Source organism: Dermacentor albipictus, chromosome 3, assembly GCF_038994185.2.
Source record: "Dermacentor albipictus isolate Rhodes 1998 colony chromosome 3, USDA_Dalb.pri_finalv2, whole genome shotgun sequence".
Lineage (NCBI taxonomy): Eukaryota > Metazoa > Arthropoda > Arachnida > Ixodida > Ixodidae > Dermacentor > Dermacentor albipictus.
In genome coordinates, this window is record NC_091823.1 from 146,632,745 (window position 1) to 146,647,050 (window position 14,306).

Here is a 14,306-nt window from a genome sequence, read left to right on the forward strand (position 1 = left end):
AATTATCCAACGATTTCCGTTAGCACTGCATGGAAGAGGCCCATAAAGGTCAATGCCAACCCGATCAAGAGGACGTGCAGGACACGGTAAAGGTTGCAGAGGGCCTGTCGTATGAGATGTCTTGCGTCGCTGACAGGCTGCACATGACCGAATGTATTTGCGAACATAAGAATACATGCCGCGCCAGTAGCACCACTGGCGGAGCCACTCGTATATATAGGTTTTCAGGACGCCAGCATGAGCTTGATGTGCGTCTGCATGGAAATACGTGCATACGTATTGCGGTATTACGTATTGACGGGAGGTCCCCTGTACAGTCTGTTGACTATGGGACCTCCCTCTGTATGTATGTGTAATCCCCATTTGTAACCTTATTAATATGCAAATAAAATAAATAAAATAAAATAAAAAATAAATACGTCGCAACGCAAATGGCGAGGGGTGACTAGAAGCCACTTGCGACAGTCTTGCTGATAGTTTCCGCGGTACAAGATGGCGTGCCGTATTACGAAGTGGGTGGCTTGGCAACGAAGGGCTCGAGGGCATGTGGGCGTTGAAGAACTGCTAAGAATGTCAATGAGAGACACAATCCACGGATCTCGTCTCTATTCAGACGGCATGTCAGTAACAGCAAGCGTAGTAACCGAGAACTCTATGGATGAAGGTGGCGTTTCGTCGGATCGCATGGGCGAACGGTAGAGCGCACCTGCATCAGAATGTTGGTGCCCGAATCGGTATTGGCCTCGAGCTCCACCACTGGAAAAGCTGGCGCCACCGTCGGCGTGACGTGCTAGGAGGGATAACGTGGACATAGCGGCCCCGTCGGCCGCTTCGGGAGCGCCGAAGCGAGCTGAAAACGAGAGTTTAAATTCCCTCGTACGCTGCGGTCCTCATTTAGTGGCGAAATGTTCCCGCTACGAGTGTCTCCTTTACAACGCTTAAATGCACTACAATAGGTAGTGGCTGCCTTTGAAGGCGCGCAACATGGTAGGCTACTGCTCGGTGCGACAATGCCGGATGTACGGAACGTAGCCTGCAGTCAGCCTTATTCACACGTAGCCGCAGGACAAGCTGCGTGAAGTTTGGCTCGCGAAACATAAAACCGGCAAACATCGGCTACAACTCGGGTATGCAGCAAGCACAGACGCGAGGAAGATTTCTGCTACGGCGCCCGGTCCGCAATGCTCTGAAAACGCGCAGAGACGCTCGCCCGAGTCCGCTGCCCGACTAATGTCATGACAGTTTGGTCTATGAACTTTTCGATGCTATAGATACTGGCAAGTTCACTGGAGTGGAAAGGGAGTGGTAAGAAGCACATTAAAGTAAGCATGGCACATGGTCATGTTTGTGTTATGGATTAATGCATGCACTCGAATACAAAAAAGGAGCAGCGGGAAATTGCACGCTGAGAACACCGATAAACATACAGTGCGACGCAACTCGAGAAATAATACAGAAAGCTCAAAGAATTTAGAAAAAAAAAGATTGAATCGTCGCGATGGCACATCACAGTCCCCATAGGCGTCGAAGTCTCTACAATAAAGTTATTTTTGAACAGCTTATTTATTGAACAGCTTATTTGAAAAGCTTATTTTTGAACAATGGTTGCTTGTATACTGTCAAATGCTCATATTCTGCGGCCTACAGCTCATGGCACGGTGCGAAAACGCGCGCCCGGAGAAAGCGAAACAGTGCGCGGACAAGCATCCAGACGCGCCGGTCGCTGGGAATCTGCGTGATCGCTGCATTGAGGCTTCGTTCTATTACGCTCCATTTAGTTATACAAACACTATAAGAACATATTTCACATAGCTTGCTCTCAGCGTTTACCTACCTTTCACGCAAGAAGCCGCTTCGGGAGACTCCATCGCGGTGACTGCGCGCAGTGGCGTTCATTGTACGTACTCGGTAAAGAGATAGCGTCTGTAAACGATTGTGTGCTTTCATTTTGCCCAAGATTATTATTTCGACAGTAAAAAACTTCTCTCGTTTCGAAAGTACTTACAGAAAAGTCCGGGAGAGCTCGCGCGTGGTGTTTTCAGTGAGCGCTGACAGCAAAACCTATGAGGAGCGCGCCGCATGATCCCTCATACTATGCCAGCGAGGCGCTTTCGCTAGATGGAGACTCCGTAACTCCTCGCCGCCAATATGACGCGAATGTCAAATTCTTGGAGCCAAAGAGCCCAACGTCCAATGCGCCCCGACGGGTCTTTCAGTGACTCAAGCCAGCAGAGCGCGTGGTGGTCTGTCACAACGTCGAATGGGCGGCCATACAAGTAAGGGCGAAATTTGTTTGAGGCCCAAACTATAGCCAAACATTCTTTTTCCGCGACAGAATAATTGGATTTTGCCTTCGTGAGAGCATGACTCGCATATGCAACCACATATTCTGGAAAGCCACGCTTCCGTTGTGCAAGGACGGCTACAAGACCAACGCCGCTGGCGTTGGTATGAACTTCAGTCGGTGCACTCGGGTCGTAGTGGCGTAGAACAGGCGGTGAGGTAAGCCGACGAGGCAAAGTCGTGAAGGCTTGGTCACATGCCAGAGTCCAGTCGCAAAGGTCACCAGGGCCAGCCAGGAGCTTCGTCAGGGGAGCGATGATGCAGGTAAAATTGCGTACAAAGCGTCGAAAATAAGAGCAAAGACCGATAAAACTTCGGATCTTTCACTGTAGTCAGCCGCGGAAATTCTGCGACAGCACGAAGTTTGTCATGGTTGGGATGGACGCCGTCTTTGGACACGACATGGCCAAGTATGGTCAGCTGGCGGGCTCCGAAGCGGCACTTTTTCAAGTTGAGTTGAACGCCGGCGGTGGTAAGGCAAGTAAGGACTTCGCGTAGACGAGAGAGGCGAGTGGTGAAATCAGGGGAGAAAACTACCACGTGGTCTAAATAACACAAGCACGTCTTCCGTTTGAGGCCTTGTAGAGTATTGTCCATCATCCTTTCGAATGTCGCGGGTGCATTGCAGAGGCCGAATGGCATTACTTTAAACTCATACAGGCCATCAGGCATAATGAAAGCTGTCTTCGAGCGGTCGGATTCATCCACTGGCACTTGCCAATAGCCGGACGCAAGTCCAAAGAAGAAAAGAATTCGGCACCATGAAGACAATCCAGGGCGTCATCTATGCGCTGTAAAGGATAGACATCTTTTCGTGTAATCTTGTTGAGGCGACGATAACCCACACAGAAACGAATCGAGCCATCTTTTTTCTTAATGAGTACTAAAGGAGACGACCAAGGGCTGCAGGATGGCTTGATAACACCACGTTCAAGCATGTGTTCAACCTGCTCGGCGATGACACGACGCTCGGTGGATGACACGTGGTGCGGACGCTGGCATAATGGTGCGTGATGTCCCGTATCAATGTGGTGAGAGACGGTACTTGTGCGGCCTAATGATGCTTGGTTGCAGTAAAAAGAGGCGTGAAAATCATTTAAAAGAGTAATAAGCCGCTCGCGTTGTGTCGGCTCGAGGTCATCGGCAATAGAGCGACAAAAAACATCCAGTGATACTCGGTTAGATGGCACATGGGGTGCCAGTGCTGTACGTTGGCAGTATCCACGTAGTCGGGAGCAGGGAAATGCACAATAAGGTCAGCGTCCACAGGCTGGATGGTACCAATAGTCTCGCCACAGTGCAAAGCCAAAGTGTACGAATTTGGGTTAGAAATCAGTATTTCTGCAGCCCCATGGTGAACCATGAGGAGGGCGTATGGCAACAATATAGGCTGGCGGTGAATGAAGACGGCAGCAGGTGAAAACATGACCGTCGCTTCGGCAAGCGATGCGGATGAAAGAGGGACGAATACCGCGCTGTGAGGGGGAAGGTCAGTATCTGAAGCTACACAGATCCTGGTAACATCATGAACTTGAAAGTCGTGAGATGGCAAATCGCACAGAACGGAGAACTGAACCTCAGCACGTGCGCAGTCAAAGACGGCGTGATGGCGCCACAGAAAATCCCAACCGAGAATCACATTGTGGGAGCAACAAGTTAACACAAAGAAATCAGTCGAATACAATATGTCTCGAATCAGCACCCTGGCAGTGCACATAGCGACTGGCTGAACTTGTTGTGCACTGGCTGTTCTAAGCAATAGCACCGCAGGCATCATGGTCACTTACCGTAATTCACGGCAAAGTTCTCACTAATTACGGATACAGCAGCACCTGTATCGACGAGCGCAAGACATTTGATGCCATCAACGGACACTTCAATAACGTTAGCGGGGGAAAAACGAGGACTTCGATTTTCCGACGATGACGCAGTTCGTGCCTCAGGAACTGCGGAAATCAGTTTTTCACCCCAGTAGTACTGGCACTGGGGCTACGACGCATGGGTGAGAGTGAGCGCCGACGAGGGGAAGGCGAGCGACGAGTACTGTAGAGCTGTGACTGCGGTGCTGGTACGTAATCAGAGCGTAGACATCCAGTGGTGGTCGCTGAGGCATACGGAATGGTCGGAAGCCGGACTGGGTGGTCGCGCGGTGCCCACGAAGGCCCGCAAGCGCCGGCGGCAGAAGCGCGCTACATGTCCCGGCGTGCCGCAGGCATAGCATATTGGGCGGTTGTCAGCAGTGCGCCAAGGATTTGTACCTTGCTGCTGTGCGCTGAAAAAGGGAGCCACCAGCTGGCGAGGCGAAGGCGGATGAGAGAACACCGGCTGGAGAGGCGCTGAAGGCGCAGGAGAGAATCCTGGCAGACGAGGCCCCCGTGCAGCGGCTTCAGCATACGTCAGAGGTGCGGCCACGGGAGCAGGCTGACACGGAGGTGGGAGAGCTTCGGTCACATGCTCTTGAATTACCTGTCGGATCGCTGGAGCCAAATATTGAGAAGGCTTCTCCGTGGTCGGCAAAATCGAGAGCTGTCGCGCGACCTCCTCGCGCACAAATTCTTTTATTTGCGTCAGCAAAGTTGTGTGGCTGTCGCCAATAACCAATGCTGCTTACGAATCTTCCATAGGCGGTGAGCACCGAGCTAAGATGCGTTGTTTTCGTAGCTCGTCAAAACTTTGGCACAAATCGATAACTTCGGCCACGGTACGCGGATGCTTCGCTTACAACATTTGAAATGCGTCCTAATCAATGCCTTTCATAATGTGTTTTATCTTGTCCTGTTCCGCCGTTGATGGATTCACGCGGTTACACAGGTCAATGACGTCTTCGATGTAACTTGTGGACGTTTCACCATGAGGTTGCGCGCGCCCCCGTCAGCGTTGTTCTGCGTGAAGCTTGCGCACAGCGGGGCACCCGAACACTTCTGTTAAACTTGTCTTGAATCTGCTCCACGTTGTGAAATCGTGTTCGTGGTTTCGGAACCAGAGGTTCGCGATGCCGGTTAAGTAAAACAGCACGTTGTGCAACTTGGTGACGTCGTCCCACTTGTTATGCTGGCTCACCCGTTCGTAAGATGACGACCAATCCTCCAGGTCATGATCATTGGTGCCGCTAAAGATGGCAGGACCACGCTGGCGCAATGCACCGGAAACTACCACCGTCGGAGGCTGTGGTGCATCTTCCTGGGTGGTTTCGTCAAACATGGTCGCAGCAGTCGGTAGCGTCCGGCTTCGGAGCTCCAGTTTTCAAGGTTACCCCGCAGCACCAACAAATGAAATGTGGTTTATTGCAGCTCGTTCGAGGGATCGCAGGCAGCTCTAGATCATGAGTCCTAGCGCTTCGCATCAACAGCCCGAGCTCGGGTCTCGCGCCGCAGCGGTGGCTGTTGATCTCAGCAACTGTGCTACATGCACATTACGCCCTGCAATATATATGTATATATGTATATTGCGACGAGGTCTATTGTCGTTCACAACGTTCTGGAACGCTTGGTAAATCAAGACACTGCAAGGGCTGTCCGTAGCACGGGGCTCACTCGCGATCACGGCACAGCCCTTTGTCTTCCTGCAAGGTAGTCAAGTAACAATGCAAGGGTTGGGTCCTCGCGCTGCTCTGTGAGCACGTCAGTGATAGTGAACGGAGACAGGGTGGACGAGGAAGCTGACAAAGACGCCAAATCAGGCGTCAGTGGGGAGCGAGAGAGCGCATCAGCGTCGGCGTGCTTGTGACCGGAGCGGTGCATGACGCGGATATCGTACTCTTGCAAGCGAATCGCCCAATGTTCTAAGCGTCCAGACGGGTCTTTGAGGGAAGAAAGCCAACAAAGGGCATGGTGGTCAGTAACAACGGCGAAAGAACGGCCGTAAAGATACGGGCGAAACTTGTTTAGCGCCCAGATGATCGCTAGACACTCTTTCTGTGAAGGAGTAATTTATTTCTGCTTTCTTTAGAGTACGGCTCGCTTAAGCGACGACGTATTCATCATAGCCAGCTTTCCGTTGCGCTAAGACCGCGCCAAAATCAACTATGCAGGCGTCAGTATGTATTACCGTGGGAGCGTCAGGGTCGTAGTGGCGAAGTATCGGTGGTGAGGTCAACAAGTGGTGTAACTGCTGAAACGCTGCATCACATTCAGGTGACCACGCTGATATGCCGTTACTGGCGAAAAGTAAACTTGTCAAAGGCGCCATGATGGGTGCGAAATTGCGTACGAAGCGATGAAAATAGGAACATAAGCAAATAAAACTTCTGAGGGTTTTGATAAACGTGGGCGTCGGGAAGTCTGCAATGGCGTGGAGCTTGTTTGGGTACGGGAGGACGTCGTCTTTTCAGATTACGTGACCCAATATGGTTAGCTTTCTTGCAGCAAAACGGCACTTATTGAGGTTAAGCTGTAGGCCGGCAGATTTGAGACAGGTCAGAACGTCATGCAGGCGAGCGAGGTGTGTCGGAAAATCGGTTGAGAAGACGATGTCGTCTAGGTAACATATACAGGTCTTCCATTTGTGGCCACGAAGGATGGTGCAGATTATACGCTCAAACGTAGCAGGCGCGTTGCACAACCCGAAGGGCACGATTTTAAACTTGTAGAGGCCATCGGGTGTAGCGAATGCGGTTTTCGGACGTTCAGGCTCTGCCATTGGAACTTGACAGTACCCGGAGTGCAGATCCAAGGAACTGAAGTATTCTGCGCCTTGTAAACAGTCTAGAGCGTTATCAATTCGAGGCAGAGGATAAAAGTTTTTCCTCGTTATCTTGTTTAGGCGTCCGTCATCGACACAAAAGCGAATTGAGCCATCATTTTTCTCAGCAATAGGGCAGGTGAAGACCAAGGATTTAGAGAGCTACGGATGACTTCACGTTTGAACATGTCGTCCACTTGCTCTGTGATGATTCGGCGCTCTTCTGTGGAGACATGATACGGGTGCTGTCGCAAGGGGGAGTGGGAAGCGGTGTCTATGGAGTGAGAAACAATGGTGGCACGGCCCAGCGATGTCTGATGACAGTCGAAAGAAGAGACAAACTTGTGAAGGAGAGCGAGAAGTTGGCGGCGATGAGATGGGGAAAAAGCAGGGTCGATGGCGTTGTGGGACGGTGGGACGAAAAATCTCTGGTGGCGGTCGGGCAACCGGAAAGGAATCCGGATGCATGGACGATGAAAAGGAAGCTGTCTGCGCAGGTGGCCGTGCAAGCACGGCTGCATAACTGAGAGGCAGCGACGTAGGGGGAGTGGTAAAGTTGGTATGCGCTGGCGGAGCACCCATAGGATAGCGTGGCGGGGGGGGGGGGAGGGGGGGGCTGTAGGATCTGGAGGAAGCGCTTCAGATATCTGAGTTCAGATGGCTTGCTGCAGCGTTGGAGGCAAAGCTGCCGTAGGCGTGTCACTGTGATGCAGCAGCGAGAGCTGCCTGGCCACCTCTTCACGAATAAACACTTTGATATGCTGCGAGAGGATCGAGTTGGTTATTTCGGCAGAAACCGTGATGCTCGTGACGGAATCGGCGTGCTGAATGTTCTGGTGGGCGATGGAGCATTGGTGGTGCAGCTCGTCAAAGCTCTGGCAGAGGTTAATGAGGACGGATACGCTACTTGGGCTTTTGGCCAGCAACATCTGGAATGCGCTGTCCTCGATGCCCTTGAGGATGTGTTTGATCTTTTCATGCTCTGACATGTTCGGATTTACCCGCTTGCACAAATCGAGAACTTCCTCGATGTAGCTGTGGAATGTCTCTCCAGGCTGCTGTGCGTGCTGGCGTAGACGCTGTACACCGCGTAGCTTACGCACAGGTGGGCTATCAAACACTTCAGCAAACACAGTCTTAAACGCGGACCAGCTTGTAAAGTCTGATTCGTTGCTGAAGAACCAAACTTTGGCTACGTCGTCTAGGTATATTGGCACGTGGGTCAGCTTAGGCTGGTCATCCCATTTGTTATGGGCACTTACACGTTCGTACAATGACAGCCAGTTTTCCACGTCCTGTTCGGTGGACCCACTGAAAATGGGTGCGTCGCGTTGACAAGGGACGCCGGCGCAGATGACAGTGTCAACCGGTGGTGCAGGCAACGAGGTGGCGGGATCAGGCATAGTGCAAGGCGACCTTGCTGGCAGCTTTCGAGTGCGAAGCTCCAGGACGAGGCGAAGGACCGCAGCAACCTCCACCAAATGCGAATGAGGTTTATTGTCGTTCACAACGTTGTGCAACCCTGGGTAAATCAATGCACTGCAAGGGCTGTCCGTAGCACGGGGCTCCCTCGCGATCGCGGCCTGGCCGTTCATCGTCCTCTTCAGACGGCACATACACAGGGGCGCGTCTGCTTCATTACAATAATATATATATATATACATATATACATACATATATACATACATACATATATCCATACATATATATATATATACATATACATACATATATATACATACATACATACATACATACATATATATATAAATATATATACGAGAAGAGAAAGGGGGTTAACCGAGGGGCCCGATTTTTATCAGTCATATTATAAGAAGCCAACAAACACTGACACCAAGTACAACATAGGGGAAATTACTTGTGCCTAATAAATGAAATAAAGAAACAATAGATTAATGGAAATTAAAGTGGATGAAAAAACAACTTACCGCAGGTGGGAACCGAACCCACAACCTTCGCATTTCGCGTGCGATGCTTTACCAATTGAGCTACCGCGGCGCTGTTTTCCCATCCACTTTCTTGGGTATTTATGTGTCCTAGTAGAACCCTGGGAGTGTTAGCCAGCGCCACCACTCACAAACCTTGGCGGCGGACGTGGAACGTCTTCTTGCCGCAGGCGTCACGAGAACGTGATCTTTCAGGGCGAAGGCAGCTGGTCAATAAACCCACATATGCTACCTGAAGGCGTCAATGTAGCCGGATTCGAGACCTTCGTTATGTAATGAACGAGAAGAGAAAGGGGGTTAACCGAGGGGCCCGATTTTTATTAGTCATATTATAAGAAGCCAACAAACACTGACACCAAGGACAACATAGGGGAAATTACTTGTGCTTAATAAATGAAATGAAGAAACGATAGATTAAGGGAAATTAAGGTGGATGAAAAAACAAATTACCGCAGGTGGGAACCGAACCCACAACCTTCGCATTTCGCGTGCATCCACTTTAATTTCCATGTATCTATCGTTTCTTTATTTCATTTATTAAGCACAAGTAATTTCCCCTATGTTGACCTTGGTGTCAGTGTTTGTTGGCTTCTTATAATGTGATATATATATATATATATATATATATATATATATATATATATATATATATATATATATATGTATATATGTGTGTATGTGTATATGCACGTGCACGTGTGCGCGGGCGTGCATATATAAACAGTACCGGAAACCGCCAAGAGCAAAGAAGAGAAAGAGAATGGTAAGGAGACCGATAGAGTAGTAGGGACTGAGGTGCCTCTTGGCGAATCCACCATAGTGGGCATGCGCCCCGTGTTTGGGAGAAAACATGAACTCCGGAACCTGCCCCCGTGCGTTACACCGGACAATGGACGGCGAAGGCTCAACTCGAAACAGCTCCGCTGCTCAGAACGCGAACTTCCTTGGAGCATTGGTAAATGAATACCTTTCTGTGTTAACAATGCCCAGCCCCAAGTCAGCGACCTCGTTCGACAGAATTAAGAAAAGTGACCTCGTCCTTCTACAACAGTCAAACAAGCCCTCGCAACTATAGAATTTTGTTTGAATAGAGGTGCTCCATAGAGGAAGGATCGGCAAGACAAGATCATATACCTTTAGAGTACCGGGTGGATCTGCGGTTAAACGGGCCGTTCAACACCTGTAGGTGCTGGAACCAAACTTTTCAGTAACTTCTGCGAGCGGGGTAGTTTTTTTGGAACTAGAACGACAAAGAAGGAGATGGCGCGTTCTCGTACCTCGGACCACGCGCAACAGCAGCTACTTACGGAGTCTCGTTATAGTTTAGGCTTAATAGACCCCTTTTTTGATGCACAGAAAGGCATGATTTTCTGCACAGCCTATGCGTATGTCTTGAACACTGTCACAACGCAAGCCGATAAGGTTCTGGAGAATAACAGTTACCTAATGAATGATGGCACACAGTGTGCTTTGAATGCGGGCCATGAGCTTAAGGTTATCAGGAATCTATGATAACAAGAAAACAAACTGTGCGTTGCCAGTGCTGCTGTTCTGCGCCAACGTCGATGACACGCGAGTATGACACTGGCTTCAATAATATCGCTTCAATGAAACATTCAACTTCAAAGCTTCCACATAAGTTAAGATTTCTTTCTATCGTAACATGGTAAAAATTGTAGTTCTAATTCGTCTGTTTATGTACAGACTATTTCTAAATTAATATAGCCAACAATAACTGAGCGGTTCATTCATACACTTGCTGCTCGTATTGCTTCAGGCAAACAGCATACACAAGCTTTTTTACTCTGAGCACCGGAATCCCCTTGCAGGCTATGCAATCTCGATAACGTAGAGAAGTAATCAAATTACTCACTGTCCAATTGTGATCTTCCAGTTGTTGGTCATCTCCTGACGCGCAGCAGATATCGGCTCAACATCGTCCTCAAGGATAACCGAAAAGTGCAACTCTTTCAGAGACTCACATACTTGAGTGGCTTCGATGATACAACGAATCTCGGCAGCAGAAAAGTCAGATCCCAGAGCGAGGCGTCGGAGTGACTTTGCTTGTCTGAGGCCACCTGCCAAATGGTCAGCGTGCCACCTGATCTTCTGCTTGTCGGAATACAAAATGTTAGACAGAAGAATAAGTTCTTGATGCATCTCTATAAATTATCAGACGTAGTACATTTGTTCTAGGAATGCGAGTAGCTGAGCAAAAGCTGCATGCTGAGGCTCAACTCTACTCTCTTACAACACAAACACGCAGCTGTGAAGTGCATTCCATTTACAGAGTCCACAAAGCCTTGCATGTGTACTTCAAAAAAAAAAACTCAGATGACCGATAAAAAATTTTGTAAAGGCATTCTCGCATATAGGCAGAATGCATATTTCGGAATATTCATCATGCCGGAAACTATCTGTAACAAACGTTAACCTTCATGAACCCATAGCAAACCTAGAAATCAAGAATGAAAAGTAGCGAAATAAATCCCTCACATATGTTGTAGAAGTTTACATATGTCTTGCGTTTTGAGAAAACGTGTTTTAAGTCGGGATGTTCGTGATTTGCATTCGCAAATTACGGATATCTTACAAAGTCTTTAAATTTTCTGTCAGCTTTCGCACACATGGTATTTAGAAAGTTTGCGACTTATATTGTTGTGTTCGATGAGCATAAGTAGCAGCTGTTGTGGGTTCTTTCAGCTCCTAACATGTCCGCTTGCATCTGTTGCCTGTGCAGCCAGAATATCACCGATTGGTAAGGCTCCCTTTTCATTGCTGTAATTACATGTATGGTGTAGTTTCAGTAGGATAAGCGACTTGCAGAACCTTCATAGTCTATTAGAAATTGATATTTTGGTGGTATTTATCCACATCTGTAACAACAGTTAGCCTGGATAACGAATTCATGCCCAAATTGACTTATAGTCTTATGTCTGACAAGACTGATTGTCTGACATGACTTTTTTATTGACAATACTTATTGACTCAAGACTTATTCATTGACAAGGCTTATTGTCTCCGCAGCCGGCGAGTACCAACCAGTGTCGTCCAAGTAGAAGTGTTTGAAAAGGGCGGACCATTGGATTAATAGATGATAATGGCAGCAAACGCAGTTTAAACTGAAATCAAGATGCGTACCAATCTTGTAAATGTCACTACACTGCAGTCAAAAAAGGAGTGCACAATGACTTGCATTGCGAAAATAGAGGCTTGGTAAAAATAAAGTCCATTCCGACAGATCCTCACTATTACTTTTTCTAAGACATGTTCTACCACCTCATTTCGAGATACCTCGAAAGATACCATAGCAACAAGTTTGATCACGTCAAAAAGGTCATAAAATCACTTCCAGTCATAAAACGTCTTAGCAAAAGCCGAGCGGAAGAGCAGCTAGCGCGTTGCGCCGTTGCTGCAAGAGTGACTGTGTATTTTAAAGCGGAGGTTGTCTTTAACACTGAAATTTATTCTTACAATTTTCATTCAATGACAGTTATTCTCGTGAAGAAGACTCCTTTTCGTCAAACACTTAATGGAAGAAACGCCGAATATGGAATTTCTAAAGGTTCTCTTGCATAAACGTCTGGTCACAAATGAGGTCTTTCAAAACGTTCTTTGAAATGCAGTCGTTCAAATTTGGTCTCTTTCGCCTCAAGGAGAGAATATTGTCATTCGTGCCAGAGATAGTGGCTGACCGATATTATAGGCGCAGCCTTCCAGCATCTTGGAGACACTAGTAGGCTGCGCTTATACCTTCAGTAAGGCAATAGGACAGCAGGGGCACGATATTCACATTGTAGATGCAAGTGACCACATCATAGCATATCAGCAATCGTGGTAAGCTAGATAAGCTTCATTATAGAAGTTACTCGTGTACATTAAGGCGACGCCAACGCATATGGTAGTTTTGCGCGTGAATGAGCCCACGTCTTGGTGTTTCAAGTAGTTGAATTTGAAGACCATTGTGAGCATTGGTCTTATTCCTTTATTTGACGTGTTCTTGGGCACTGATTAACCGGTTGATAGGGCCACCAAACTGCAAGAAAAACCGAAGGGCACAGATGGGACAATATATAGGCGCAGCAGCGGGAATACGAGGGCCTAAAATATTTTGCGGCACTGATTAACTACCGAAGGTCATTGAAGAAACACTTTTTTGAGAAAGTTTCTCCCACAAAATGAACATTGACAGTGAGAAAAATTGCTCTCCTTTTTAGCCACTTTTATATAATTACTTTAAAATTATAATGTCCGCATATTCAAAACTCTAGTCATCAATATAAGAAAGAAAGTATTATCCTTAGTTTGCATCTATGAAGACATCACGCGATGGAAATTTTGAATTGTGCTGACACCATAGGAACTTCTAGCTTGTGCTACTCAACAAGTTCAAAACTGGCGGAAGTCTTCCTCACCTGAGTTTTCTGTTTCCTCAAGTCCCACTCAATACTAACGAGTGCCATCTCCTGAATGGTATTGTTGGTGGCAAGGAACTTCGAGATTGACTTAGAATCCTGGACACCCAATTTGAAGCCCTCAATGGTGAGCTTGGTCACTGTTTTGTTGGTAATGAGGGCTCCGAACACAATGTTTGCCTTGGTGCGGTAAGTGTGGTTGTGGCAAATTACAGTCACGTCGGGAGGAGCCGAAGGTCTGGCAAGCATTCGCTTGAAGCTTGAACCGCACCGGTGAGATGAAAAGGAGGCACCCAAGATTAGGCAAGAGATGTCGGTGCTCTTTTCAAGGGCCTGCAGCAGCTTTCCGACGAAGTCGAACACCTAGACAGAAACAGGCGTACATGGCAAGTGAAAACAGTAAAATTACTTCTACAAAAGCATCACGCCTTTTCATGAAAGGTGCGATCAGCAGCCTCCAGTCAGTGAATATGCTGAGCTGCTCATTGCAATGTGACCGTTCACGTGAGCAAGAAAAACTAGTCATACAGCAGAAAAAAATGTTTGCAGAATACTTTGCCATAACCTCACTGTTCCTCTGCAAGCGGACAAATTCTTTCCAAGCTTTATTTTTGCTTCCAAGGCGTAGAGCGTTACGTTGCATGCACCTGTAATTTTACACTAAACTGTGACGCTGCAGGAATAACCCGACATTTAGTTCATAATGACTGAGCATGCTGCTATTCTGCTCGCAAGTAACCGGGGCCTCACTGTTTATTATGTGATTATTTAGAGAAAAAATAATTATGTGGAGTTCTGTGTGAGAAAAGCACGAGCTCATTATAAGGCACACCGAAGTGGGCGACTCCGGGTTAATTTTGACCACCGCGGTTTATTGAACATGGACTTACAGCTAATACAA

At 47.9% G+C, this 14,306-nt stretch overlaps 1 protein-coding gene across 4 annotated transcripts in view; it reads right to left on the reverse strand.

Annotated features, from left to right (window-relative positions):
• LOC139057611 (NLR family CARD domain-containing protein 3-like) overlaps window positions 1–14,306 on the reverse strand; it is a 123,030-nt gene that overhangs the window by 55,989 nt on the left and 52,735 nt on the right. For all 4 annotated transcript variants that reach the window (XM_070536145.1, XM_070536147.1, XM_070536146.1 and 1 more), the window contains 2 exons: window positions 13,406–13,768; window positions 10,864–11,099 (listed from right to left, as the gene is read on the reverse strand). In XM_070536145.1, the coding sequence (XP_070392246.1) occupies window positions 10,864–11,099; window positions 13,406–13,768 (599 nt within the window). The remainder of the gene's footprint in view (window positions 1–10,863; window positions 11,100–13,405; window positions 13,769–14,306) is intronic.